Source organism: Oryza sativa, chromosome 2 (genome assembly GCF_034140825.1).
Source record: "Oryza sativa Japonica Group chromosome 2, ASM3414082v1".
NCBI classification, from domain to species: Eukaryota; Viridiplantae; Streptophyta; class Magnoliopsida; order Poales; family Poaceae; genus Oryza; species Oryza sativa.
In genome coordinates, this window is record NC_089036.1 from 3449721 (window position 1) to 3473612 (window position 23892).

A 23892-nucleotide genomic window follows, 5' to 3' on the forward strand; every position below is an offset into this window, starting at 1 on the left:
AAAATGTCAGAATTAGCATCAAAGGGTTGTAAGAGACCAGAGATATATAGTTACCTGGTTGGAGAAGTGGAGAAGTTGGATAGCATAGTGGACAGCATGATTCTAGAAGCCCATGGAAATCACACATGCCAGGTCCAAAGTAATGCAACAAACAACGCTGTTGTTGAGGGGCAACAACATGGGAATCTGAATGATGAAGAGGAAATTGAAGACCCAGAGCAAGCTAATACAAAAGGCAGGAAATCAATAAGGCAGAAAAGATTGGTGGAAAAGATTATGGATAAAGAATGCAAAAAATACAAAGGCAAGAGTAAGGGGAAGAATAAAACATTGATCTTAACTTTTCCACAAAATTGTCGATTTCCAGCAATACAGCTGATAAAATAAATATAAATCTGTTGCAGGTGGCCAAAGTAATGAGAATCAGTTGAAGACAAAGAGAACAAGTAATGTTGCGCAAGGTGGGACTGCTTGTGAGATGCAACCAAAACCAAAGAGGCGGAAGAAAGGACAGGAAAACAACACCAAAGAAATAATAGGTAAAAACAGGGCAAGAAAAATATGTAACTAGAATGTTCTCATGTAATAGTTAGGGCAAAAAAAGCATATATCTTGTTGAGAGAGAAGAACAAGACATCATGTAACAGTGGATGTTCTATATATTTAGTACTGAGTTTGACATCATTGTACTTGGCATGAACCATTTCAATATGGTTGCTATTTTCTAAACATGGAAAATATTATGTGGCAATACTGGAAGCCTCCTAAGAACATTGTAACCTATACATTTCAATTCTACAGAGCAAAAATCCAGAATCTTCAAACTTGATCACGTTTGCCAGCACATGACAAATTTCCCTACAATAAATTTATAAACGGTAGAAAATTAGTACAAAAATAACTCTACGATGCACAAAGAATACTTAGGAAAAGAAAAAAAAAGCAATAAGAGCTTACTTTACTGGCCCAACTCTGAACCAAATGTTCAGTCTCAGTTTGTAGCATTTTGTTTTTTTCGTTGAAGAAAATCTTATTAGCAAGCTGAATGCGGATTATGTCGATGTCACTTTTGTCAAACTCATTACACAATAGAGATCTTGGAGACCAGAGTTCGATGGATTTCATCACAAATATACCAGAATCAGCACTACAGAGAAAACAACATTTTAAAAAAAGTTCAGATAGATAACTAAAAGAATAATGTTCTCAATAGAAAAAAAATAACAGTGCAAATGAACTAACTTGTTTTCTTCGCGAGGAACAGGTGGGAAAAATATCTCAAAACTGTTGAAATCCATAGCACTTTCTTCAGCTTCATCTCAAGCATTTTGTAGATTGCTTATCTGAAAGAAACAATATTTAGAGAACAATATATAGCTACACATAAAAGAAACAAAAATATATTCTAAAATCTTTGAAACTACTTGATTGATATAACAATAAATGTATGACACCATACCATCAAATCCATGATTGGATCAAAATATGGATCATCCTTTTCATGCAAAGAATCAAGAAATACAAGCATCCTGTCTTTTATATCCACCACAAAAAGGAACCAATGCTCCAGGTAACAAATGGGAAAGAAAAGCTGTAAGCCAAAATAGTGTTTAGCATGTGTTTGTACATAAGGGGCATACAAAGAAAAAAAATCAAACTAGATAATTACCAAATCGCATTTGTGCAATATTCTTACCATTGCTGCTCCTTGGAAGGATTTCTCAATTTTTGCTAGCTCTTTAGAGTTAAGATGTGATATTAGCATGTCCTAGAAATATATAGAAGGCACAATAAAAATAAAAAAGAATTCAATTTCAATATATATAGGGAAACATACAGGGGGATATAGAAAAAAATGAGGTGGAAAAAGGAAAGGATAACTTACACCAATGGAAGGAAAAAAGTAGTTCTTCTTGGATTTGGATGGATGGTTTTTGTGAAACAAGGACTGGCAAAATGCAGAGATCACAAATCCATTAACATCTCCTCCCTTTTTCAAAGAATTGCCGAAGTTGCAAAATGAGATGCGAACATTATCAATGTTAACAGCATCCTCGCTGCAGAAAAAGATATAAAAAGCTTCATTGAGAGAAAGTAATACAACAAAAAAATATAATAAAAAAGAACACACGAATTGAGAAAAACAAAAAAAAAGAATTAAATTACTCTTGATATTCACTATCTGACAAGCTACAAATAGCATTGTAATATCTGTGTGCATTGTCTGATACAACAAAACGACGCCTTGGACAAACAAATGGGTCACTTCTGTGCTTGGCAGGATGTATAATCCTCCTTGGCCCATACAGAGGCACTTTACCACCAGAAGAGCTAAGTCCAGAATTGTTAATACAAGGAATCGACGCATGAGATGAGTTTGTCAGCTGCTTAGTTGTATTGCAAATGTCATTTGGTGAGTTCTGGGAAAAAAATAACGCAAACAAGTTAAGTGACTATGAAAGCAGCTAAAATACTAGAGCAAAAAGAGAAAGATAATGTTGTGAAAGTTTAGTAAATAACTAAACATTGATAGGTACTATTTAATGGCGCTGATAAGAATACAGTGGTGGTGAAGCAACTATGGAACTTATTGAAAATATATGAAAACACACCATCTTTTAAAAAAAGAGATGCTCTAAAAAATATAAAAACAAAGCAGAATGTATATCTAATGGATATAGTTCACTCACAGTTAAATCTTGGAATGTTCTCTTCATGCCAATTTGAGAGGGGTTCAGATTAGCATGTCTTCTATAAGTGTTATTGTTCAATCTGGTTCTTGTACCAAGTGGTGGAGTCATATAATCAGGACCAGCAAAAGTGGCAGGCTTCAATAATAAATAACACGAATTATAATACAAAATATGAAATCACAAATATAAATCAAAACAAAAAAAATATCAGGAAACAAATTGGAAAAAGAAAAAAGACTCACATTTGCAGGTGCTTCATTTTCTTTGCCATGTGTATGTGATTTCAAAGTATCTGGTGTGCAAACATTCTCGCCAATATTGTATTCATGGAAAATGTCAAATGCAAGTTTATCCTCATCATAAATGTGACCTCTGTTGTCACGGTTGTTAAATTCAGCTAACCTGGACTTAAACTCCATCGCAATTTTTGTAAGAAGAGCAGGTGGTTCTGCACATGTAGAAAAATTAAATTAGGAAATCAAGACATGAATACAAAGAAATGGCAAAAAATATACATTAGCAAAAAGGAAAAGGGTGCAGTACCTTTAATTGATTCACTGCCACAACTTTTAGAATTTGGAGGACACACAGTACCAGGAGTACAGAAAGCTTGGCCTGGTTATAAATACAGATTAAAAATCATCATAAAGAAAAATGGAAGACATTAGATAAATGTAACAAATCGAAAAGATAATAAGCTATTCATTTACCTTCACAACAACAATTTAAACTGCCATCGCTATGAACGATATTTGGAGCCTGCACAAAAAGAATGTTAATTATTGAAAGCATAACAGTAAAAAAAATAGCTCCAAAAGATTAGTAAAAATGAAATACTAACAAAAAGAACGGAATGCTTACATCAATAACATTATTGTCTGCTAAATCATTAGTCAAGTGTTCCCCGTGTCCTTGATCAAGATTGGCATCAATATCAATATCTGTAAAATGGATATATGAATGTGGTGATTTGAAAATGAAAGAAATAAAAAAAATGTAAACTAGAATGATTAATTTGCAAAAAAAAAAAACAACCTACTTACCAGCATTCCTATCAGAAGATGGGTAATCTTTCCCACAAGATTTTGGAATAGCATTTTCAGTAGGTGTATTAGTTCTATTTTCAGCAGAAGCATTATTGTACGCAGCACGAACAAAATGGCTAGCACTAGCATCAATCAAAATCTGTAAAGCACTAATCAAGACATCTTCGCAAGAATTGTTCTTTGCGGCATGATTTGCTGAAAAATGAGAATCCATCAAATCAGATATGCTGTCCTTCAAATTTGCAGGCAAATTGTCTCCTATAGCTGTATCCAACTTGTTGCGAAATGATTCTGAATTTTGCACATGTACAGGCTACAGTAGAAAAAAATAAGAACAAAATTTGATGATACAACACAAAAGGACATAAAAAATAAAGAAAAAAAAACCAAACAGCTATAGTAACATGTAAGAAAAAAAATACCTTATAGTAACATGTATCAGAGAAATCTTTAAGAGGCCTCGGTCCATAATTCTCATCATCAATTTCATCTAAATCAGAGTAAATCTTCACCATATCCTGCTTCCAAACAGCTATACGAGGAACATCTTTCGGCACATTTTTTGAACCAAAGTCACGATGATCAAGATACAAAATCTATAAAAAATATGAAGAAATGAATGCATAAGCAGCAAGCACATCAATAAAATTTGAATCCATGTAGTAAAAAAAGGGAAACAATATAATAACTTACTGCCCAGATATATAAGCAACCACCAAAGCTATTGGTCTTCTGAAATTTCTTAACATAGCTCATCAGCCAGTCATAGACGAAACTTGACCAATCAAAAGAATGCAACATATCGACATCCTCAAAAATATCTAGATACTTTATGGATGGACATGTGGAAGAGTTAGGACAGAGAAAAGTAGCTAAGGCAACAATCAGAAATGATATAATGATGCTGTCGTCGGTCATATCTTCATTATTAATCAACTGGTCTCCAAAAAAATTCACTGAAGGCATGACAGTTTTTCCAAATTTGGATAAAATGAATTGTCTTCCATGTTCATAGTTTTTCCCAAATTCTGAACCACCAATTGGAAGATCAAGAATAGCATGGACAGCTTCTTTGTTGACCGGGATCACCTTGTCACCCAACACAATCTCAGAAGTCTTTAAATCCACTTTTTTCACAATCCAAGTCGCAATTTTTTTTGGAATAAAGCTTGAGTCAAACAAAAGCAAAGAATGAAAACCAAAATTCTTAATCACAATTTTCTTCTCCTCGGGAAGTTTAGACACAACTTCTGCAAAATATTTAGCAGAAAATCTTATGAATGATGTGTCAGTCTTCGAGGCGGCTTTTCCTTTATGGATCTACAAATAAAAAAATAGTACCACAATTAAATAACAACATACAAAAAGAACTAGACTCCAAGACAAAAGATGACATACAAAATTGTTTTCTCTACCTTAGGCTTGTGTCGAACATTCTTAGAAGTACTCACTAATTCCTTTTTCATCTTTTGAATGACCTACAAACAAGTGAAAAGTGATTTAAAATCAAATTAGAGAATTCTTACAACAATAATGAAAAAATATAGGGAAAAAATTTTAGAGAACAAGAGGATCATACATCCTTCTTGAAAAGTGCATACAACATTTTATCCAATTTAGTTTCATTGTGCGCTCCCTTCTTTTTTATACCCTGGAAGAAAGACATACATACATGTATTATACAACATGTTATAAAAGAAAATAGAATCATTTATTTTTTATAATAATATATTCCCTAGGAGATTGAAAAAGAACAAATAAAGGAATAACAGTACCATATACCTTCTTACTGTAAAGCTCATGAAGCATATTGTCAAATCCAGATATATTGAGTGCTTCCAAAACCTGCAAACAAAAATACAAACATAATATAATGCATTTACCATAGTTTCAAAAAAAACAGTGCACTAACATTACTGACCTCATCAATGTGATAATCTTCATCTGACCCTGTGCATGTGTCACTTTCAGAATTTATAGAGTTACCCTCAGATTCCTCAGATGAGATGTCAATTGTTCTACGTGGCATCTTTCGTTTGCAAATAAGTGGCATCTAAAAAAAATATGACATGCAAAAAGTATGTAAGGGGAAAAATAACTTAGCAGCAGATAAGGCATACAAAAAAAATACTAAAAATGCATCATGCTATCTGCTAACATTAAAAAGTACAGAGTACAAAGTATGTACAGAAGTAAAAATAAATCGTCAAGCACTATTACAAAATATAATAATTCTTTGTGTCCTACCTGTATACATGTACATGTGCATAAGGGAAAATAAAAAATTCAATTCAAATCTAACAATAGAAAAAATACATGATTCTAAAGCACAAAACTGTAAATTGGCACACTGTAACTAGGTTGTAACTGGACTGTAATTAGTTTGTAACTAGGTTGTAAGTTATATGTAACTGGAATATAATTGAACTTATTTTGCATAGTGCAACCAAAAAAATAACGCTCTGTGTAGATGATAATTAATAGTGACTGTTGGCCTACCTATGAAGGGGATTAAGAACACACATGCAGTAGATTAATATCTCGTATGTTGAAAACAAAATAATATGCTTCTCATAATTTAGAACTGACCATCAAAAACCTTAACCTTAAGTCCCACACATTTCAGATCCACCGAATAGAGGCATTTATCTAAGTATATATCAAAAACAGAAAACACAGCACATTGTGCAAAGCATTTTTTTTCAAATCCATCAAAAAACCCCATTTAAGCTAAATCTCCCAAATACACCGCTGCACTTAAAAATACTGCACCTATGATTCAAAACAAACCGAAACCTAAAAAAGCAAAAGTAAAAAAAATGGAACTGCATGCCACCAAACAAATCTGAACAAACATATCAGAAATATAAGCAACTGTGCATATCTACAAAATATTTTGACAACCTGAAACTATATCTACATTTCTGAAATATAAACATGTATTCTGCACCGAAGTGACCTTGGTTTTGCTACTGCTGACACGCATTAGACTGAGTTCATGCCTAATTATCTTAAGTTTGCCATAGTCTGAGATTTTAAATGTACATGTCGACTGAAACTGTGCAGTACCCTGTTCCCAAAATTCAAAAATTCAAATAGATTTACGATTGTGCAGTCGTGTGATCCCCTGTCCCCAAATTCAAAAATAGGCCAATTCAAACAGGTTAACAATTGTGTAGCTGTGCAATCCCCTGTTCCCAAGTTAAGAAACAACGCCAACTCAAAAGGATTTACGATTGTGCAGCAATTAACAGGGAACAGAAACACAAAACAGAAGAAAAGCAGTAGGTGAATCAACAGCCATAATTTCTCAAAGCAACAGGAGCCAAGTATTGGCTTGCTGCTAACTCATTTGAATCAGCACAGAAGAATTCAGAACATGTATAGAAACAGAAGAATCCAGAACATGTATAGAAATTTTGTAAAGCAAACAACACAGCAGGATACCATCTGAATAATTCGGAAGAAAGCATGAGCAGAAGTGCAGAACACATGCAGGGAATTGGGTTTAATTTAACTAAACAACTTAGAACATACTGGGACATACATCTCTGAAATGAAATGCTTCAAATGTAGAAGAATTCAGACACAAACAGGGAGTTGGGCAATTAATCAACCAAACAACAGGCAGTATACTAGAAAAAGTTGCAACGAATGCAGCATTCAGATAAAGTTGCACTAATGTTTTCCCTTCTCTATTCAAATCACACCATAATCCAAGCAAATTGCAACCCCAAACTTGCACGGTTGCACCCGATACAAATTCATGAACAGGAAAACATCGAGCACTGAAATGTTGCAAAACCTGCAACCAGATCTCTTGGACTAGAATCCCACCATTCCAATTAACCAAACGATCAAGAACATACTGCTAGATCTGTCCATGCATCACTCAAACGAAAAATGCTTGAAACACATAAGTCACATAACATACTAGGGGGGATCAACCCAAATGCATATCTGAAACTTTTCTGAACAAATGCTTCAGATGCAACGCAGAACATACATACTAGGGATCAATCCAAATGGGATGTCTGCAAACTATGCAAATATGTACTGTGCAGATCTGCAATAAATCAAATTAGCACGATACAATAGACCATCAGATCTAGTGAACATAACTAAGAAAGAGCACACATATATCACGGTTCGCCATGAAGAGAAAGCATTAGCGCCTCCATCCCCAGATCCACGACTATACATGCGGGATGAAATCAACGAATCAAACCCCCTATAAATCTAGGAGAAGAACAACAACCAAACCTAAAACAATTTATATGGCAAACACCATGCGGGATCTAAACACAACATCTAAAATGCCCCAAAAATGAAACCAAATCGAGAGCGAAAAAATCACCTGGAAATTTTAGAAGAGAGCAAGGTAAAAGCAGATCAGCTACGGGCACGATGGACACGAGTGGATGAAGAGAAGCACACAAGCAAGAAAAACCACCGGCGCCGAGAGCAGGTTCTCCGCCGGCGGCGAGAAAATCGTCGAGAGCGGGGTCTCCGCCTCAGCCTCCGCTTGGGTCTCCTCCCCAACGGGAAATTTCTGGAAAAGAACAGAACTAACGCGGCATTATACTGTTTGAAAATTAGGAACAGCGCCAAACGGGCAGACAAAGTGGATTTGGATCCAATAACGAAATATCCCAGCACGAATCTTGGAGCCGGATCGAACAGCCAACAAATCAACAGTTTTTAGCGCTGAAAACTGTCGACAGATAAGTAGCAAAACCGTATCCTAATACAATAAATCTGCATATAGCTAGTATAGAGTTTTTATTGCATTCTCAAATCTCAACTGTAAAATTGGATAAGAAGTAGCTATATAACTGCCAATGGGTTGTACTCGCAGATTGTATTTGAAGGGTACAGGGGACGTTGAAACTAGTGTATACACGAGATTGCGTCATGAAAATAGGAGACAACGGTTTATACTGGATCAAGCCATCTAAAAAGCTACGGAATCCGTCAACTAGAAAGAATCCTGTCGAGTATCGCTCAGGTTAACACCTTGTTGTTAACGAGATGTATTGTCCGCTATGGATCATTTGATTGGAATGAAATTTAGAACCGGTATACAGCATCGAGTCTGCCTGGTTGTCGCACACAGTTATTGCTGTAGCAGCTCGACCACGACGTCACCAAACTCAAGCTCGCTAAGAGGCTCAAATGAGCCGGACCTTGGAGGGAATGGAGGCCGCGGCGACCCATCTCTCCCTCGAGCTTCTGCTTATGCTTCCCTTAAGTTGAAGCACTTCACCATATAGCATCCTCGAGCTCTCCCACTTTACCTTCTCGGATCTCGTGAAAATTGATGGGTTTGGGTCTGAGAGATTTAGGGATGTGTGCTTATGACATTCTTGGTTCATCCTTGAGTTGGCAATTTCTGTGAGAATCAGAAACTCCGAGTTGAGAATGGAACTTGTGGGCCCGTCCCACGTAAACTAATGTAGTATTGGATGGCATATTTCCTATTACAACGAATTTGATCATACTTCTATTCGGATTTGTTATACTAGAAAACATCATATCCAATACTAGTCTGGTTTTTAGGGACCTTGAGATTTATTCCAAATCCAAATTATACAAAAGAAAACAAAAGCGAATCCAAAACTTCATTGGAAATACTGTGTTTTCCCTCTCATCCCACCGTATCCTAAAACCTATCAGAATTCGAACTATGTAAAAAATTAAAGCAATTTTACGATCATTTAGGAGGTACCATGAGGTACCACTTTTTATATTGTAAATTTGATATCTCCTGGTACTTAAGTACTACGAGGTACCAAATTTTACACTAAAATTTTGTACCTCATGGTACCTTCACAGGGATTGCAAAATTGCTCAAAAAATTATTATCAATCTCAGTCAAAAGCTTATCACTCGGATTCTTGGAGTTTCTATGGATTGGAACATCAAATTCAAAGCTCAGATATTCATCCAAATACCCCCAATATGCCCATTCAATCAATTTCCTTTTCTAACATGTGTCCCTGGCAATATGTGGGACCCGCTCCTTAGCCCGCTTACACAAGGTCCATTGACTCATGGACCACAGGCTGATGGGTCGTCCCAAGCGGTTCTCACTTCCAGCCCACCTAGTACTTCCATCCATCTCATGCCTATTAAACTGTAGGAAAGAGTACACGCAAGGTCCCTCAACTTGTTAGCTAGATACAGAATCGTCCCTCAACCGCAAAACCGGACATCCGGCGTCCCCCAACTTACAAAACCAGTCACAATAGGTCCCTCGGTGGTTTTGACCCCGATTTTGTCCCACGTGGCAGCTGGCTCAGCGTGGGACCCACGTGGGCCCCACATGTCAGGCTGCCACATCAGCCTCCTCCTCCTCTCTCTCTCTCTTCCCCTCTTCTCTCCCTTCCTCATCTCTCTCTCTCCCTTCTCTGACTCAACCGGCGGGAAGAGGAGGGCGTCGGCGGCCGGCGACGGGTGACGCGACGGCGGTGATGGTGGCGACGGGTGATGCGGCAATGGTGGGGGAGGAGCTACGGGCGGGTGGGCGGCGGGGAGAGGCGACGCGCAGGCGGCGGGGAGGGGCAGCGCGCGGATGGGCGGCAGGGAGGGGCAGCGCGCAGGCGGCGAGGAGTAGCGCGCAGACGGCGGGGGGAGGAGCGGCGCGCGGGTTCCCCCGCCGGCTGCCGGCCACAAGGCCCACGAGGCAGAGGAACGACGGCGATGATTCGGCGGCGGGCGACACGGCATCGGCCTCGTCGGAGGCAAGCGCGGCGGCCCTACCCTCCTCGACCGTGCGGCGCGTGCGGCCGCCGGGGCACACGAAGAGGGCCCCCGCCGTGCCGTCGAAGTCGGGCGTGGAGACGGTGAGGTGGGCGGCGGCGGCGGCGGCGGCGGGGGTGTGAATGGGAACGGCAGTCAGCGGGGGAAGGGGAGGGGAGCGAATCGAGGGCGGCGAGGGAGACCGGGACAGGAAGGGGAGCGCCGCCGTTGGAGAAGGCCGGCGAGGCAGTGGCGCGCGAAGCCGGCGGCACGGAGCGGGACGGGGCGGTGGCGAACGACGACGACGACGATGGCGACATGTTCGAGGAGGAGGAGGACGCGCGCAACTCCTCCCTCGCCGCGGCCGCACGCGCGATCGAGGAGGGTGGGGCCGCCGCGCTCGCCTCCGACGAGGCCGATGCCGTGTCGCCCGCCGCCGTATCGTCGCCGCCGTTCCTCTGCCTCGTGGGCCTTGTGGCCGGCGGCCGGCGGGGGAGACCGCGCGCCGCTCCTCCCCCCGCCATCCGCGCGCTGCTCCTCGCCGCCTGCGCGCCGCCCCTCCTCGTCGCCCGTCCGCGCGCTGCCCCTCCCCGCCGCCTGCGCGCCGCCTCTCCCTGCCGCCCGCCCACCCGTAGCTCCTCCCCCCACCACTGCCGCGTCGCCCGTCGCCGCCATCACCGCCGTCGCGTCACCCGTCGCCGGCTGCCGACGCCCTCCTCCTCCCGCCGGTTGAGTCAGAGAAGGGAGAGAGAGAGAGAGATGAGGAAGGGAGAGAAGATGGGAAGAGAGAGAGAGAGAGAGGAGGAGGAGGCTGATGTGGCAGCCTGACATGTGGGGCCCACGTGGGTCCCACGCTGAGTCAGCCGCCACGTGGGATAAAACCGGGGTCAAAACCGTCGAGGGACCTATTGTGACCGGTTTTGTAAGTTGGGGGACGCCGGATGTCCGGTTTTGCGGTTGAGGGACGATTTTGTATCTGGCTAACAAGTTGAGGGACCTTGCGTGTACTTTTTCCTAAACTGTATGCTAAAAGCTAAATTGGTAATCAACAACTTACTAATATTTTTTCCCTCTTTCTTTTTCCTCCATGTCATAAAAAATCATAGGTGACATCTTCTCCTTAGACACTAACGGTACGCAAGTGTCCATATCCTTACATTTCCTTACAGCATATTGAGTAATAAGTAGCAAATGAATAAACACCAATCAACTAGTGGCAAACGAGTAATTTTATCTTTCATATTACTCCCCTCAAAAATATATTTAGCCAATGTGATAATACTTTTCGAGACAAATCTATTTATATCATTTGATTTGGCTGTAAACTAAGCATTCGAGAAATCATCGATGGCCGAAATCTTAAAGGATAAATATATTGTTTTTATCGGAGGGAGTATTCCTCTACGATCTTTTGAGACGTCCGGTGTTCATGCTCATCAATTTCGCTTACGGAGTAGTACTGAACAAAAATAGAGACAACGGTATTTTATTACGGACGATCTAGGACAAGAAAACCCCCCGGCGCCCTCCCTGCCACGGCGCACCGCACTGCTACCGACCGACGGGTGCACGGCGCGGACAGCAGCAGCAACGTGAGTTCGTGGTCGTGGACCACCCACCGAAAGCGACGTCTCACCAGCACACACACACACCACCACGTCAGTCGGTTGCCCCTTCCCTTTTTACCCATCACCTCACTCCACCTTCTTCTCACGCAGCCGCAGCCTCCGACCCCCATGTGCGTTCGTTCGTTTCGCGCGCGCAACTGTGAAGCCGAGCCAGACAAATTAAAAACAAGAATACAAAAACAGACAAATTAAAAAACAAGAATACACTCAAAAACCAAACACGGTTGAGAACTTCAGATACATCCATCTAGGTAAGCGACGGAGAAGCCGAAGCCGATGCGTTCGCTTCACCTGCCTCGTCTTCTTCTCCTCCTCCTCCGAAGATCTTGACGGTCGGCCAGTTATTATCACTGCCCGCTTCTTGCTTCTTGCAGACTTGCAGTTGAGTTAATTACTGCGGCTGTGCAGGAGAAATGGCGTGTTTTGGTGGGAGGAGTATATCCAAAGTTTGGATCTAAAACTTCAGTCCTTCTCCATCATATTAATCTATCATAGTATACTAGTTGCTGCTCCTCGCTGCTTCTGCGTCTCCTCCACGAGACCACGACCGACGCCCCCACATGGGTCTCATGGTGGTGTGAGCTGAGCTGCTTGCTGCTCAAGTGGTGAGAAGGTAGAGAGAGAGAGAGAGAGAGAGAGCTGAGCTGCAAGAAAGGCTCACCCATCGAGGACACCAAAACAAGTCAAGAACGAACGACTCGTGATCCGTCCATGGGTTGCTCTCCTGTCAGGCGCATGAGATTCTGAGGCGGAGGAAGAGGAGAGAAAGGAGGAAGAAGAGCAAGATAGCGGCGGCGGCGATGAGCTGGAGGAAAGGAGGAGGAGGGGATGGAGGGGTGTCGAGGAGATGGGCCGTGCTGCTCTGCCTCGGGAGCTTCTGCCTCGGCCTGCTCTTCACCAACAGGTAATCAATCAAGAGAATCCCCCCTGCTCTCCGATTCTTGCTCTCTTCAATTTTCGAGGATTTGAGCTCAGCTTCGCTAGTGCTGGGTCGTTGATTTGAGCTGCGCCGAGCTCAAAGATCTGTGCCATTTGACGCGCCTCTGCATCTGGGGTGATTGGGGGGTCTGGATTACTGTGTGGCCATGAATTCGTGTTCTTGATTTTTGCAGCGGAATACTGTAAATTGGTAGGAGTGTTCGTGTTCTTGCTTTCACGGGGGTTGTTTGGTGATTTGGTTTACCTCGATTACATCGAATTGGAGTGTCAACGCTCTCTGAACCTCGAATTTATTACTTACCGCATTAGATTATTGGCTTCACAAGCTGTGCAAATGATCCCATTTGAAATATGCACATAATTTGCTTCCTAGACGAGTTTCTGCTAACTGGTGTATCCTCACCCAACATTTTAGCTTTAGCACTCCACTCTTCAGTCACTTCCTTCTGCAGAAGCATGACCACATTTTGTGGATGTCTAGTTCCATTTTCGCAAATTCAGCTAGTCTTTTCGCCCATTATGATGTTATTATTACAATGATGGTAGGTTAAAAAGCTGGGCCGAAAGACCTCCCCCGAGGTATTTCGTTTACCAAATGTTTCTTACCTATTCCCCATCAATTGTTTCAGAATGTGGACACTGCCTGAGGCAAACGAGATTGCTCGACCAAACGGAAATGGAGACGAAGGCAACACGCTAGTTGCCGCGGAGTGTGGTCCTAAAAAGGTAATGCTTTTCTTCCCATTTTAATTTCTCTAATTTTATTCAACACTTTATTAGTCCAGTTCATTACATGAAGTTAGTTTTATAGAAGATGATACTTTCTTTCTATTGTAATGCAGTGTATAGAGTAATTGTCAATATCTTTAGCTGATTATCATGTGTTTGTTAGCAGGTCCAACATCCCGATTACAAAGATATATTGCGGGTTCAAGATACTCATCATGGTGTACAGTACGTACAGGCCTTGTCTTTCTTGAGAATATTTTTGTTTGCTTGTTGATTTTTTTTTTTTAGTTCTGATCGGTATTTTTGGATGCTTTGAATGTAGAACACTAGATAAGACAATAGCAAGCTTAGAGACAGAACTCTCAGCTGCAAGATCTCTACAAGAGTCCTTGCTCAATGGTTCCCCAGTTGCAGAAGAGTTCAAACTTTCCGAGTCAATCGGGAGGCGGAAGTACCTTATGGTGATCGGCATCAATACTGCATTTAGCAGTCGGAAGAGAAGAGATTCCATACGTTACACCTGGATGCCTCAAGGTTGTTGACATTAAAATCTGGAATATGTGTTTCATTAAGAAAAATCTGTTTATTCCATCGCAAAAAAGTGAAGGACAGTACTTTTGTTCCCCTGCTGAAAAGAAAAGGAACAGTACTTCTATAGTTTTATTGGCATGACTCGATAAACTAACAGACAAAAAACAGGTGAAAAAAGGAAGAAGCTTGAAGAAGAGAAGGGGATCATCATTCGTTTCGTCATTGGCCACAGGTACAAAGAACGTGTTGCATTTTTCAGTACTCAGTAGTCATGGTTCCTTATTTTGATTTTGGTTTCTGTTATTGACAAAACAACTCACTCATTCCATGTCTTCCAGTGCTATATCAGGTGGAATTGTTGATAGAGCAATTGAAGCAGAGGACAGAAAACATGGTGACTTCATGAGAATTGTAAGACAAGCACTTGCTTAATTGCTTATTGGTTTTTCATGGATCGTATTTATCAAGTGACTGTTTCTCCTAGAATCACTGGGAATGCTATTTCGCCCCCTTATTTATTGTGGTCTAACTTTATTCAGGATCATGTTGAAGGATACCTTGCACTATCTGGCAAAACCAAGACATACTTTGCTACGGCTGTTTCATTGTGGGATGCAGACTTTTATGTGAAGGTTGATGATGACGTGCATGTAAACATAGGTAAATCTCCATATCTTTTATGCCCTTCTATTGTTCTTTTTTGAACATTTTATCGATCTTAAGATGAGAGGAAAGTGATCATATCTGTGTGCCGCCATCATGTCTGTATTTGAAGCTTCTCTTTGACTCATTGATGGTCATCTTAAGTGTCCATTTTGTATGTGTAGAAACATTAACCAGGGTTTCAAATATTTCGCAAGATAACACGCAGCTAGTCTCATCAATGCATATTTGATTCATTGCATGTAGAAAGGGCATCACTGCTATAGACAATTGATTCTTTATGACATTGGTGTTTTGCTTTTGCAGCAACACTTGGACAGATTTTATCTAATCATGCATTGAAGCCCAGAGTATATATTGGATGCATGAAATCTGGACCTGTCCTAACTGAGAAGTAAGTGCATCACATGGTTTTAACTGTTCTTTCTGACAATGTCTCCTTTCCTTTTCTCATGCCCTCAAAATTTGCTAAGTTTTGTTAACCCTTGTCTCCAGGGGTGTGAGATACTATGAACCTGAGCATTGGAAATTTGGCGAACCAGGAAACAAATATTTTCGGCATGCTACTGGTCAATTGTATGCTATTTCAAAAGATCTAGCAACCTACATATCTATAAACAGGTGAGATAACACCTGTTTTCATATTTACCTGTGTGCACATGCACGCCTTGTTCTCATTGTTGCACAAACTAATGCTGATTCCTCTAATCCAATTGCTAGACATGTCCTCCACAAGTATATAAATGAGGATGTTTCATTAGGAAGTTGGTTTATTGGATTAGATGTCGAGCATATCGACGACCGGAGACTTTGTTGTGGTACTCCGCCTGGTAAGCTCCCTACCTCCTATCTTGCATTTATTATCTGAAGCTTCTCTTCATACCTAGCAATACCAACCGGACGAACAACGTAAACATTTGAACCGAGTCACATTTTCGTGTCGTCGATCACAGATTGCGAGTGGAAAGCTCAGGCGGGGAACACCTGCGCCGCGTCATTCGACTGGAGATGCAGCGGCATATGCAACTCGGAGGGGAGGATCTGGGAGGTGCACAATAAGTGCGCCGAAGGGGAGAAGGCGCTTTGGAACGCAACCTTCTAGCGTGACCGAAACAACCGGTCAAACAAAAAAAAGGAAAAAACCGGAAGCACAAGCAGGAACTTCCTCCTGCTTATAGTAGGTGTGCTGTACATTGGCCACGGTCTGTTTGTATGTAATTCTTGTGTAGTTTTTAGCTGTGATGATTCGTTTCTGTAACTGGGTCTGGATGAACACCGACGAAGCGGACCACAATTTTACGTAGCGTCTGTCTGCCGGTGGCGGTGAAGGAGGTGGGTATACCAGCTGATATTGCATTCTTTGGAGAAGAGGTAAAATGTTTTTGAGTTTTTTGAGGTGGTCATTTTGTATCGATCTCCTGTACTGTATACTGTATATGGCTGCCATGATGTATGACCAAAATAAAACTTACCTGATGATGCTTCATTTCGATGACTAGTATAGTAGTATACTAAGATCACTCTTTTTTTCTTGTCATACTGCTGAGAGTAACAATTCAGGGCATGTTTGGTTTGGTGCCATTTTCAACCTCACAAAATTTTGACATTATTAAATTTTGGTTAGACCAAATTAAACACACTTTAACCATTACTATCTTACCAAATTCCAAAATTTGGCAGTTCTACGAACTATCTCTTAAAACTCTACCAAATATTGACAAACGCAACAAATAAAACAAAGACAACGCTATCAAATTTTGATAATGCCACAATGTGTCAAAATTTGGTATGGTTGATTTGAGCAACAAAGTAAACAAGCCCTCAGTCTCTCTGCCATCATCGGAATTCAAACATGGGTTAAAACATTATGAATTCGCGCTGAATTTTTACCAAACTGCAAACCATCAAACACTGGCATTCCATTTCCATACACTCTTGTGACTTTAAAATTCTCTCGACGATAAACCGATAGACACGTGAGTGGGCCCACTTGTCAGTGACATAGTGTTATCATTCGTGTACCAATTTGCTGTGCGCGCGTCGTGGTTTCATCTCCCTCTTTTTCCAGTTTCCCTCCCATTTCGTTCCCGCCATAGTTTTCCCTCCACTACTCGCTTCCCCCCGCCTCCTTCCCCTATAATTATCTCCGCCGCCGCCGCCGCCGGATCCCTTCCTCGCTCCCTCCCAGCTATCTCCGGCGATGGAGCGACGCCGCCTCCACCGCGCCGCGCCGCGAGAGGAGGAGCGGATGCACCGGTTCCTCCGCCCGGGGGCGCTCGCGCGGCTCAGGGACTCGAGGATCGTCGCCCGCTGGCTCCGGTCGGCCGCGGCGGCGACGCGCCTCCTGCCGACGTCCCTCCCTCCGGCGCCGACGCCGCCGCAGGTGGTGGCCGAGCAGCAGCAGGGCGGCGCGCCGCACTTCGTCGTGCCGGCGAGGGGGCTCGGCGGCGCGGGGAGGTACCCGCTCAGGAGGAGGATGTGCGCGGCCAGGAGCGTCGTGTTCCTGCCGCCGCCGGCCGCGGATGCGTTCTTCGCCGCGTTCGCGGCGGCGCCGCCGCCGCCGGCGGATCTTGTCAGCTAATAAGGATTTGGGCGTGTACTGCGATTTGTGTAGATGGTTCGCGTGTTCTTGGTTTTGGTTGATACTAGTAATCAGGATTTCGAGTAGGAAAAATAACAAGATTTCGATCTTTATTGTGTTCTCGGCTGAATTGCAGATTGTGAATTATCCCAATCCAAATGACAATTCTCATAATGATTACACCTGGCGCGATTAGATCTGTGAATTGCTTGGGTATTCATAGTGCTGAGTGCTGACCAGTTCATCTTCCATCTCCCTCCAATTCGGCATTTTTGTCGGGAAGGTTCATAAAAAATAAATAAATTTGTGCATGCCTTCCTCCACCATAATAAGATAAGTAATCAAGTGGTCATGCAGATGGTATAATTGAGATCAACCAGGTGCGCATTTGAAATGTACAAAGAGCTCACAAATCCTCCATATCGACCATCACGACGAAATGTTATCTCTGAACTTTTGGACAATGTAGCATCACATTCACATTTCATTTTGTTACATCCGATGCTAATCCTGGGAACTAGTAGGCAAGATACCGTTGGAACAGAAGTTTGATTTCTTGTGCCCTTTTACATGGAAACCGGCCGTGACAATCTGACCTACTTTGACTGATCATCATCATCCTTGCTCCTCTGATTGACAGATCACAAAACTCACAAATCGTACTCATGCATCATCAATCAATCAGTACAAAATTCACAACGTTAATATCCCTTTTTCTGATACTGTTCCCTCCTCTTTCCTTGTATGTATGCGTTCTCGTCTATATAAATCCTACACGTTGCACATGACACGTACGGGCTCGTCGGCGGCGATGGCGAAGGCGGCGGCGGAGATGGACGTCGGCGGCGGCGAGGGGAGGAGGTGGAAGCGGACGCGGGGGCGGCAGAGGATCGAGATGAAGCTGATCGAGAACAAGGAGGCGCGGCAGGTGTGCTTCTCCAAGCGCCGCGAGGGAGTCTTCAAGAAGGCCAGCGAGCTGTCCGTGCTCTGCGGCGCGCGCGTCGCCGTCGTCTTCTTCTCCCCCGCCGGGAGGCCGCACTGCTTCGGCCACCCCTCCGTCTCCGCCGTCGCCGACCGCTTCCTCCTCGGCCGCTCCCCCGCCGACGCCGCGGCGGCGGCGGCGGAGGAGGAGGAGGCGGTCGTGCGCGAGTTCAACCGCGTGGAGGAGCGCCTGAAGGACGCGCTCGGCGCGGCGGCGCGCAGGCGGGACGCGCTCGACGAGGCGGCGCGCGTGGCGGGCGTCTGGAACGACGCCGACGTGCGCCGCGCGGGGCTCGCCGACCTCGTGTCCATGCTCGCCGCGCTCCAGAGGGTCCAGGCCGAGGCGTCGGAGCGCGTCCACGACATCATCGTCGAGGAGGCGATGACACACTACACGGGCGCCGCCGCCGCCGCCGCCAACCTCATCGACTACCTCGACGCCGGCCCGTTAGTCTCTCACAGCCCCGGGAGCCACGACACCACGACGAAGTTGATCGGCGGCAACGCTGTCCATGCGCCGCCGTTGTCCTTCCCGCCGATGATAATGCCGCCGCCTCTCCCCCCGCAGTTCAGCCATGGATTTGGGTACACTGACCTCGCCGCCGGCTACGGCTACAACCTTGACCACGGCCATGGCGCCGCCTATGAAACGGAAGAATTTCACAACGCGGCAGCATGCGACTTCTTTTAACCAGTGAAATTTCATTAGGTTTTGATTGATAATTAATCTATCTAATGTTAATTAGTAAGCTGTTTAAATTACAATTAAAGCGGCCAGTGTGTGTAATTATGTGGGGGTGGAAACAAAGCTGTTAGCGATATTATCGCTTGCGGTGTTTATCTCTTTCTGTTTTATCCGATCTCTCCTCCTAATCCTCCCGATTCTGTTGTTATAAGTCGGTTGAGTGGTTAAGGTATGGATGAGGTCTATATGTATACATGTTCCGTGATTAATGAAATCATCGCGTTGAGCTAATCTCGCTTTCATGGTATCAGATACCTCCGATCTAATCGCTTCCGCTCCACCCTAAACCTTTCTCCTGCCGCCGCCGGCTCACCCTTACGCCGGCCCTCATGTCGTCTCACGACAACGCCGCTCTCTCCGCGGCGATTACCTCCGTAACCAACGCCGCTACGTCTGCCATCCGAAAGACGCTCCGTCCTGCCGATGACACAGTCTCTGCGGATGATCGTGCCGCCGCCGAGGCCCTTGCTGACGCCACTTCTGCTGCTGCTGTCAAGGCCGTCCAGGACGCCATCTCTGCCCTCGTCGTCTCGTCGTCTGCCACGGCAAACACAGCGTCGAGCCCGTCTTCCCCGACCACGGTGACTGTCGACGCATCGGCGCTTCGCGCCGCCCTCGGTGTTCCTCAACCCGACGCGCCCTCTTCCGCTGGCGCGCCCGTCGACCGCCCCGAACCCGACCTGTCAAGTCTCTTCGCAGCGCTCGGTGTTCCGCCTCCTCACCAGCATGACGAGCAACCCGCCGGCGCCGCGTCCGGTGGCGCGCCGCTCGTCGACGACACCGTTGATGCACTCCACGCTCAAGCTGTGTCGGTCCTCAACGTTAAGGCTCTTGTTCCAGTCGTCCTCGACCTCGGCGCGGCGAACTACTCTAAGTGGCGCGGCCTCTTCCTCGTCACGCTCGGCCAATATGCCCTCTCCGATCACGTTCTCTCCGACGTCGCCTTCCCCGACCAAGCGACACGGGCACGGATGGACTGCGTGGTGCTGGCATGGATTTATGGCACCATAGCTGCCGATCTCCTGGAGACCGTGCTGCAGCCCGTCGCCACTGCACGCCATGTGTGGCTCTGCCTTGAGCAGATGTTCCTCGGTCACCGAGAACAACGCGCCATGCACGTCTCGACGGAATTCCACAACTTCGTGCAAGGTGACCTCAGCGCCAACGACTACTGTCGTCGCCTCAAGGCCATGGCTGACACCCGCGGCGAGCTCGGCGACCCCGTCACCGACCGGCAACTCGTCCTCGCCATGCTTCAAGGTCTCAACCCTAAGTATGAACACTTGCAAACAATTATTCCCTTGTAGCGACCGTTTCCGTCGTTCGTCGAGGCCCGCAGCCAGCTCATCCTCGCCGAGATCAACAAAGGTAACAAGGGATCCTCTGCTCCATCTACCGCCCTGATCGCCGCCACCGGCGGCAACCGCGGCACCGGCGGCATGAACCCGGCGCATGCCACGGGTTTCGACAACCCAAACCAGACCAGCCAAGGCGGCGGCGGAAATAAAGGCGGCGGCGGCGGCAACAATCGAAACCGACGCCCTCGCAACAACTCCGGCGGCAACTCCAACAACTCTAGCGGCGGCGGCGGTGGTTCACAAGCGTCTCAAGGCGGCCTCCAGATCGTGCAAGCCCAGGGACCAAGCCAGCCACATGCTCCTCAAGGCTGGCCCACACCTCAGCACCCATGGGCCGGCACCATCCAGATGTGGCCCGGTGGCCCACTTCTGCGCTCCCCTGGCATCCTCGGCCCACGACCTCAGTTCGCAGGAGCGGCACTCGCTGGGCCTTCTGCCGGCCTCCCGCAACAGGCCTCCAGCGCCCAGCCAGCCAGCTTCTACAACCAGGCCGGCCTTCTTCCGACGCCTTCGCCACAGCAGTCGGCCCAGCCTTCGGCCTGGTACGGCGCTACCGGCCCGACGCCTGCTTGGGACCAGCAAACCCTTGCTGGTTTGTTCCAAACAGGAACCCTCACGACGCCCGCCTCCACTGACCGGTACATGGACACCGGTGCTACTTCACATATGACTTCGGACACCGATATCCTATCCTCTCCCACCTACCCAACTCACTCTACCCCCTCACACATTATTGTTGGAAACGGTTCCCTCCTGCCCATCACTGCAACCGGCGATGCCTCTTTTTTTTATGCCAACCGAATATTTCTTCTTAATAATGATCTTGTTTCTCCTGGCATTATAAAGAATCTCATTTCTGTTCATCGGTTTGTCACTGACAACAATCTTTCCATCGAGTTTGACAAGTTTGGTTTCACTGTGAAGGATCTTTCTACCAGGACCGTGGTCGCCAGGTGCAATAGTTTCGGTGACCTTTACTCCTTTCCGGCGAACTTCTTCAACACCATGGCCAGCTCCTTTGCCGCCAGCACCACCACACTTTGGCATCGTCGGCTTGGACACCTCGGTCACGAGGCTCTTGCTCGCTTGGCCCACTCCTCGGTCATTCCTTCACCCAAAGGCGGCTCCTCCACCATATGTCATGCTTGTCAGCTTGGTCGTCACATTCGTTTACCCTTTACTACATTGTTTTCTAGGGCTAAGGGAAACTTTGAGTTAATCCATTGTGATCTGTGGACCTCTCCTGTTCCCAGTGTGTCGGGTTTTAAATATTACCTAGTCATTCTTGATGATTGCTCTCACTATGTTTGGACGTTTCCTCTACGTTTGAAATCCGACACTTTTACCACACTTTCTCATTTTTTTGCCTATGTCAGGACTCAGTTTTCCACACCGATTCGCAGCATTCAATGTGACAATGGCCGTGAGTTCGACAACTCCGCCGCCCGTACCTTCTTCCTCACTAACGGCGTCACCATGCGCATGTCCTGCCCCCACACCTCTCCCCAAAATGGTAAAGCCGAGCGCACTCTCCGTTCCCTCAACAACATTGTACGCTCGCTTCTCTTTCAAGCCAACCTCCCTGGCTCCTTTTGGGTCGAGGCCCTCTACACCGCTACCTATCTCATGAACCGCCACCCCACTAAAACTCTCCAACGCCACACTCCCTACTTTGCCCTCCATGGTGTCCACCCGTCTTACACACATCTTCGGGTTTTCGGTTGCCGTTGTTATCCTAACCTATCCGCCACCACACCCAACAAACTACCCCCCCCCCCGCTCCACCATGTGTATCTTTCTTGGATACCCCAGCGATCACAAGGGATACCGGTGTTTTGATCCCATTACTAACAGGGTTATTATTTCTCGGTATGTCGTGTTTGATGAGAACACGTTCCCCTTTGCTGAGAACTCTACTGTTGACACATGTACTACTGATCTCTTCTTCTTGGATGATTTTACTGCTCCAGTACAGGCGCCGATCGGCTCCGGCAGGCCCAGTGGCGCGCGGCCTGGGCCCTCTCCCTCCACTCGGCTGCTTGGTGGGCCCTCCACTACACCGCCTGGACCACCGCCTGCTCTGCCCACTAGCCCACGGCCTGCGAACTCTCCGGCTGTCTCTGGGCCACCCTCTACTCCAACACCGACAAGGTTGGCCTAGCACACGGCGCTCCAGGACTTCCCCAGCACCTCGGCCACCTCGGTCGACCTCATCGATGCTGGGCCGCGCGCTCCCCCAAGCACGGCCACGTCGCCCCATGACGGATCTTCTAGCGCTTCATCACCGTTTCTACCGCCGCTCATGATTCCGACCCGCGCAAGGAGTGCGCGCGTTCCTCTTCCACGCCCGCTCATCACCGGCTTCGGCAAGTCTCCGGTTGACAACGACCACGGCATGACCACCAGAGGCAAGGCTGGTGTACCGGTACCCACTACACGTATGAACCTTCAAGCCGCTACCCTGTCTCCGATCCCGCGCACCTACCGTGCCGCGCTCGCTGACACCAACTGGCGAGACGCCATGCAAGAGGAGTACTCGGCGTTGATGGCCAACCGCACTTGGGATCTTGTCCCTCCTCCACCAGGCGCCAACATTGTCACCGGCAAGTGGATTTTTCGACATAAGTTCCACGCCGATGGCAGTCTGGACCGCTACAAGGCTCGCTGGGTACTTCGCGGTTTCTCGCAACGCCCCGGCATTGACTTCGACGAGACCTTCAGCCCCGTCGTCAAGCCGGCCACAGTTCGCACCGTCCTCAATCTCGCCGTCTCCCGCGGCTGGCCCATTCATCAGCTTGATGTGAAGAATGCCTTCTTGCATGGTACCCTGGCCGAGGCAGTTTACTGCATCCAGCCATCTGGTTTCGTCAACACTGCCCACCCCAACTCCGTCTGCCGCCTCAACAAGTCCCTCTATGGTCTCAAGCAAGCGCCACGGGCTTGGTACAATCGCTTTGCTACCTTCTTGCAATCCATTGGTTTCATTGAGGCCAAGTCGGCCACGTCTCTCTTCATCTATAGACGTGACAGCGATGTGATATATCTTCTGCTTTATGTCGACGACATTGTTCTTACTGCCTCGTCCACCTCGCTCCGGCGCTAGACCATCTCATCTATGCAGACAGAGTTCTCCATGAAGGATCTTGGCGAGCTTCATCACTTTCTCGGTGTTTCAGTCTCTCGTCAGTCCTCAGGGTTGTTTCTCTCACAGCGGCAGTATTGCTTGGAGATCTTGGAGCGCGCTGGCATGACAGATT

At 45.9% G+C, this 23892-nt stretch overlaps 5 protein-coding genes across 6 annotated transcripts; 4 read left to right on the forward strand and 1 right to left on the reverse strand.

The window, feature by feature from the left end:
• Window positions 1-636: 636 nt before the first annotated feature.
• On the reverse strand, window positions 637-8303 carry LOC9271951 (uncharacterized). Its single transcript, XM_015770776.3, has 20 exons — window positions 8097-8303; window positions 5661-5792; window positions 5522-5584; window positions 5319-5390; window positions 5155-5217; window positions 4433-5059; window positions 4162-4335; window positions 3737-4052; window positions 3555-3634; window positions 3404-3452; window positions 3237-3308; window positions 2936-3141; window positions 2691-2828; window positions 2167-2420; window positions 1886-2057; window positions 1697-1768; window positions 1460-1591; window positions 1243-1343; window positions 958-1147; window positions 637-858 (listed from the first exon to the last, which is right to left on the reverse strand). The coding sequence occupies exons 2-18, from the start codon at window positions 5790-5792 to the stop codon at window positions 1320-1322; spliced, it is 2646 nt and encodes an 881-aa protein (XP_015626262.1). The 5' UTR covers window positions 8097-8303; the 3' UTR covers window positions 637-858; window positions 958-1147; window positions 1243-1319.
• A 4320-nt stretch (window positions 8304-12623) lies between these two features.
• LOC4328403 (probable beta-1,3-galactosyltransferase 2) lies at window positions 12624-16456 on the forward strand. Of its 2 annotated transcripts, none has more exons than XM_015772195.3 (11): window positions 12624-13012; window positions 13677-13773; window positions 13940-14001; window positions 14099-14310; window positions 14476-14539; window positions 14646-14718; window positions 14847-14967; window positions 15277-15364; window positions 15466-15591; window positions 15691-15800; window positions 15924-16456. In XM_015772195.3, exons 1-11 carry the CDS (start codon window positions 12909-12911, stop codon window positions 16070-16072), a joined length of 1206 nt encoding a protein of 401 aa, XP_015627681.1. In that variant the 5' UTR covers window positions 12624-12908; the 3' UTR covers window positions 16073-16456. The 2 variants fall into 2 exon arrangements, with proteins under 2 accessions (XP_015627681.1, XP_015627683.1); XM_015772197.3 differs by having other exon boundaries at window positions 13943-14001.
• A 714-nt stretch (window positions 16457-17170) lies between these two features.
• LOC107277712 (uncharacterized) lies at window positions 17171-17551 on the forward strand. The gene has a single exon (XM_015769579.3). It carries the CDS (start codon window positions 17171-17173, stop codon window positions 17549-17551), a length of 381 nt encoding a protein of 126 aa, XP_015625065.1.
• An 871-nt stretch (window positions 17552-18422) lies between these two features.
• On the forward strand, window positions 18423-19508 carry LOC107276911 (agamous-like MADS-box protein AGL61). The gene has a single exon (XM_026022870.2). It carries the CDS (start codon window positions 18447-18449, stop codon window positions 19221-19223), a length of 777 nt encoding a protein of 258 aa, XP_025878655.2. The 5' UTR covers window positions 18423-18446; the 3' UTR covers window positions 19224-19508.
• On the forward strand, window positions 19476-21933 carry LOC136355043 (uncharacterized). Its single transcript, XM_066307151.1, has 2 exons — window positions 19476-20537; window positions 21560-21933. Exons 1-2 carry the CDS (start codon window positions 19607-19609, stop codon window positions 21595-21597), a joined length of 969 nt encoding a protein of 322 aa, XP_066163248.1. The 5' UTR covers window positions 19476-19606; the 3' UTR covers window positions 21598-21933.
• Window positions 21934-23892: the final 1959 nt, after the last annotated feature.

Excerpts from the sequence above, each read along its gene's own strand:
- LOC107277712 (XM_015769579.3), top strand. The coding sequence starts at position 17,171 with ATGGAGCGACGCCGCCTCCACCGCGCCGCGCCGCGAGAGGAGGAGCGG.
- LOC136355043 (XM_066307151.1), top strand. The coding sequence starts at position 19,607 with ATGTCGTCTCACGACAACGCCGCTCTCTCCGCGGCGATTACCTCCGTA. Across the intron at positions 20,538-21,559 it reads CGTCCTCGCCATGCTTCAAG|GATCTTTCTACCAGGACCGT; the intron begins GTCTCAACCCTA and ends TTCACTGTGAAG.
- LOC4328403 (XM_015772195.3), top strand. The coding sequence starts at position 12,909 with ATGAGCTGGAGGAAAGGAGGAGGAGGGGATGGAGGGGTGTCGAGGAGA. Across the intron at positions 13,013-13,676 it reads GGCCTGCTCTTCACCAACAG|AATGTGGACACTGCCTGAGG; the intron begins GTAATCAATCAA and ends CAATTGTTTCAG. Across the intron at positions 14,968-15,276 it reads TGACGTGCATGTAAACATAG|CAACACTTGGACAGATTTTA; the intron begins GTAAATCTCCAT and ends TTGCTTTTGCAG.
- LOC9271951 (XM_015770776.3), bottom strand. The coding sequence starts at position 5,792 with ATGCCACTTATTTGCAAACGAAAGATGCCACGTAGAACAATTGACATC. Across the intron at positions 5,391-5,521 it reads ATGAGCTTTACAGTAAGAAG|GGTATAAAAAAGAAGGGAGC; the intron begins GTATATGGTACT and ends TCTTTCTTCCAG. Across the intron at positions 1,344-1,459 it reads ATCCAATCATGGATTTGATG|ATAAGCAATCTACAAAATGC; the intron begins GTATGGTGTCAT and ends TGTTTCTTTCAG.
- LOC107276911 (XM_026022870.2), top strand. The coding sequence starts at position 18,447 with ATGAAGCTGATCGAGAACAAGGAGGCGCGGCAGGTGTGCTTCTCCAAG.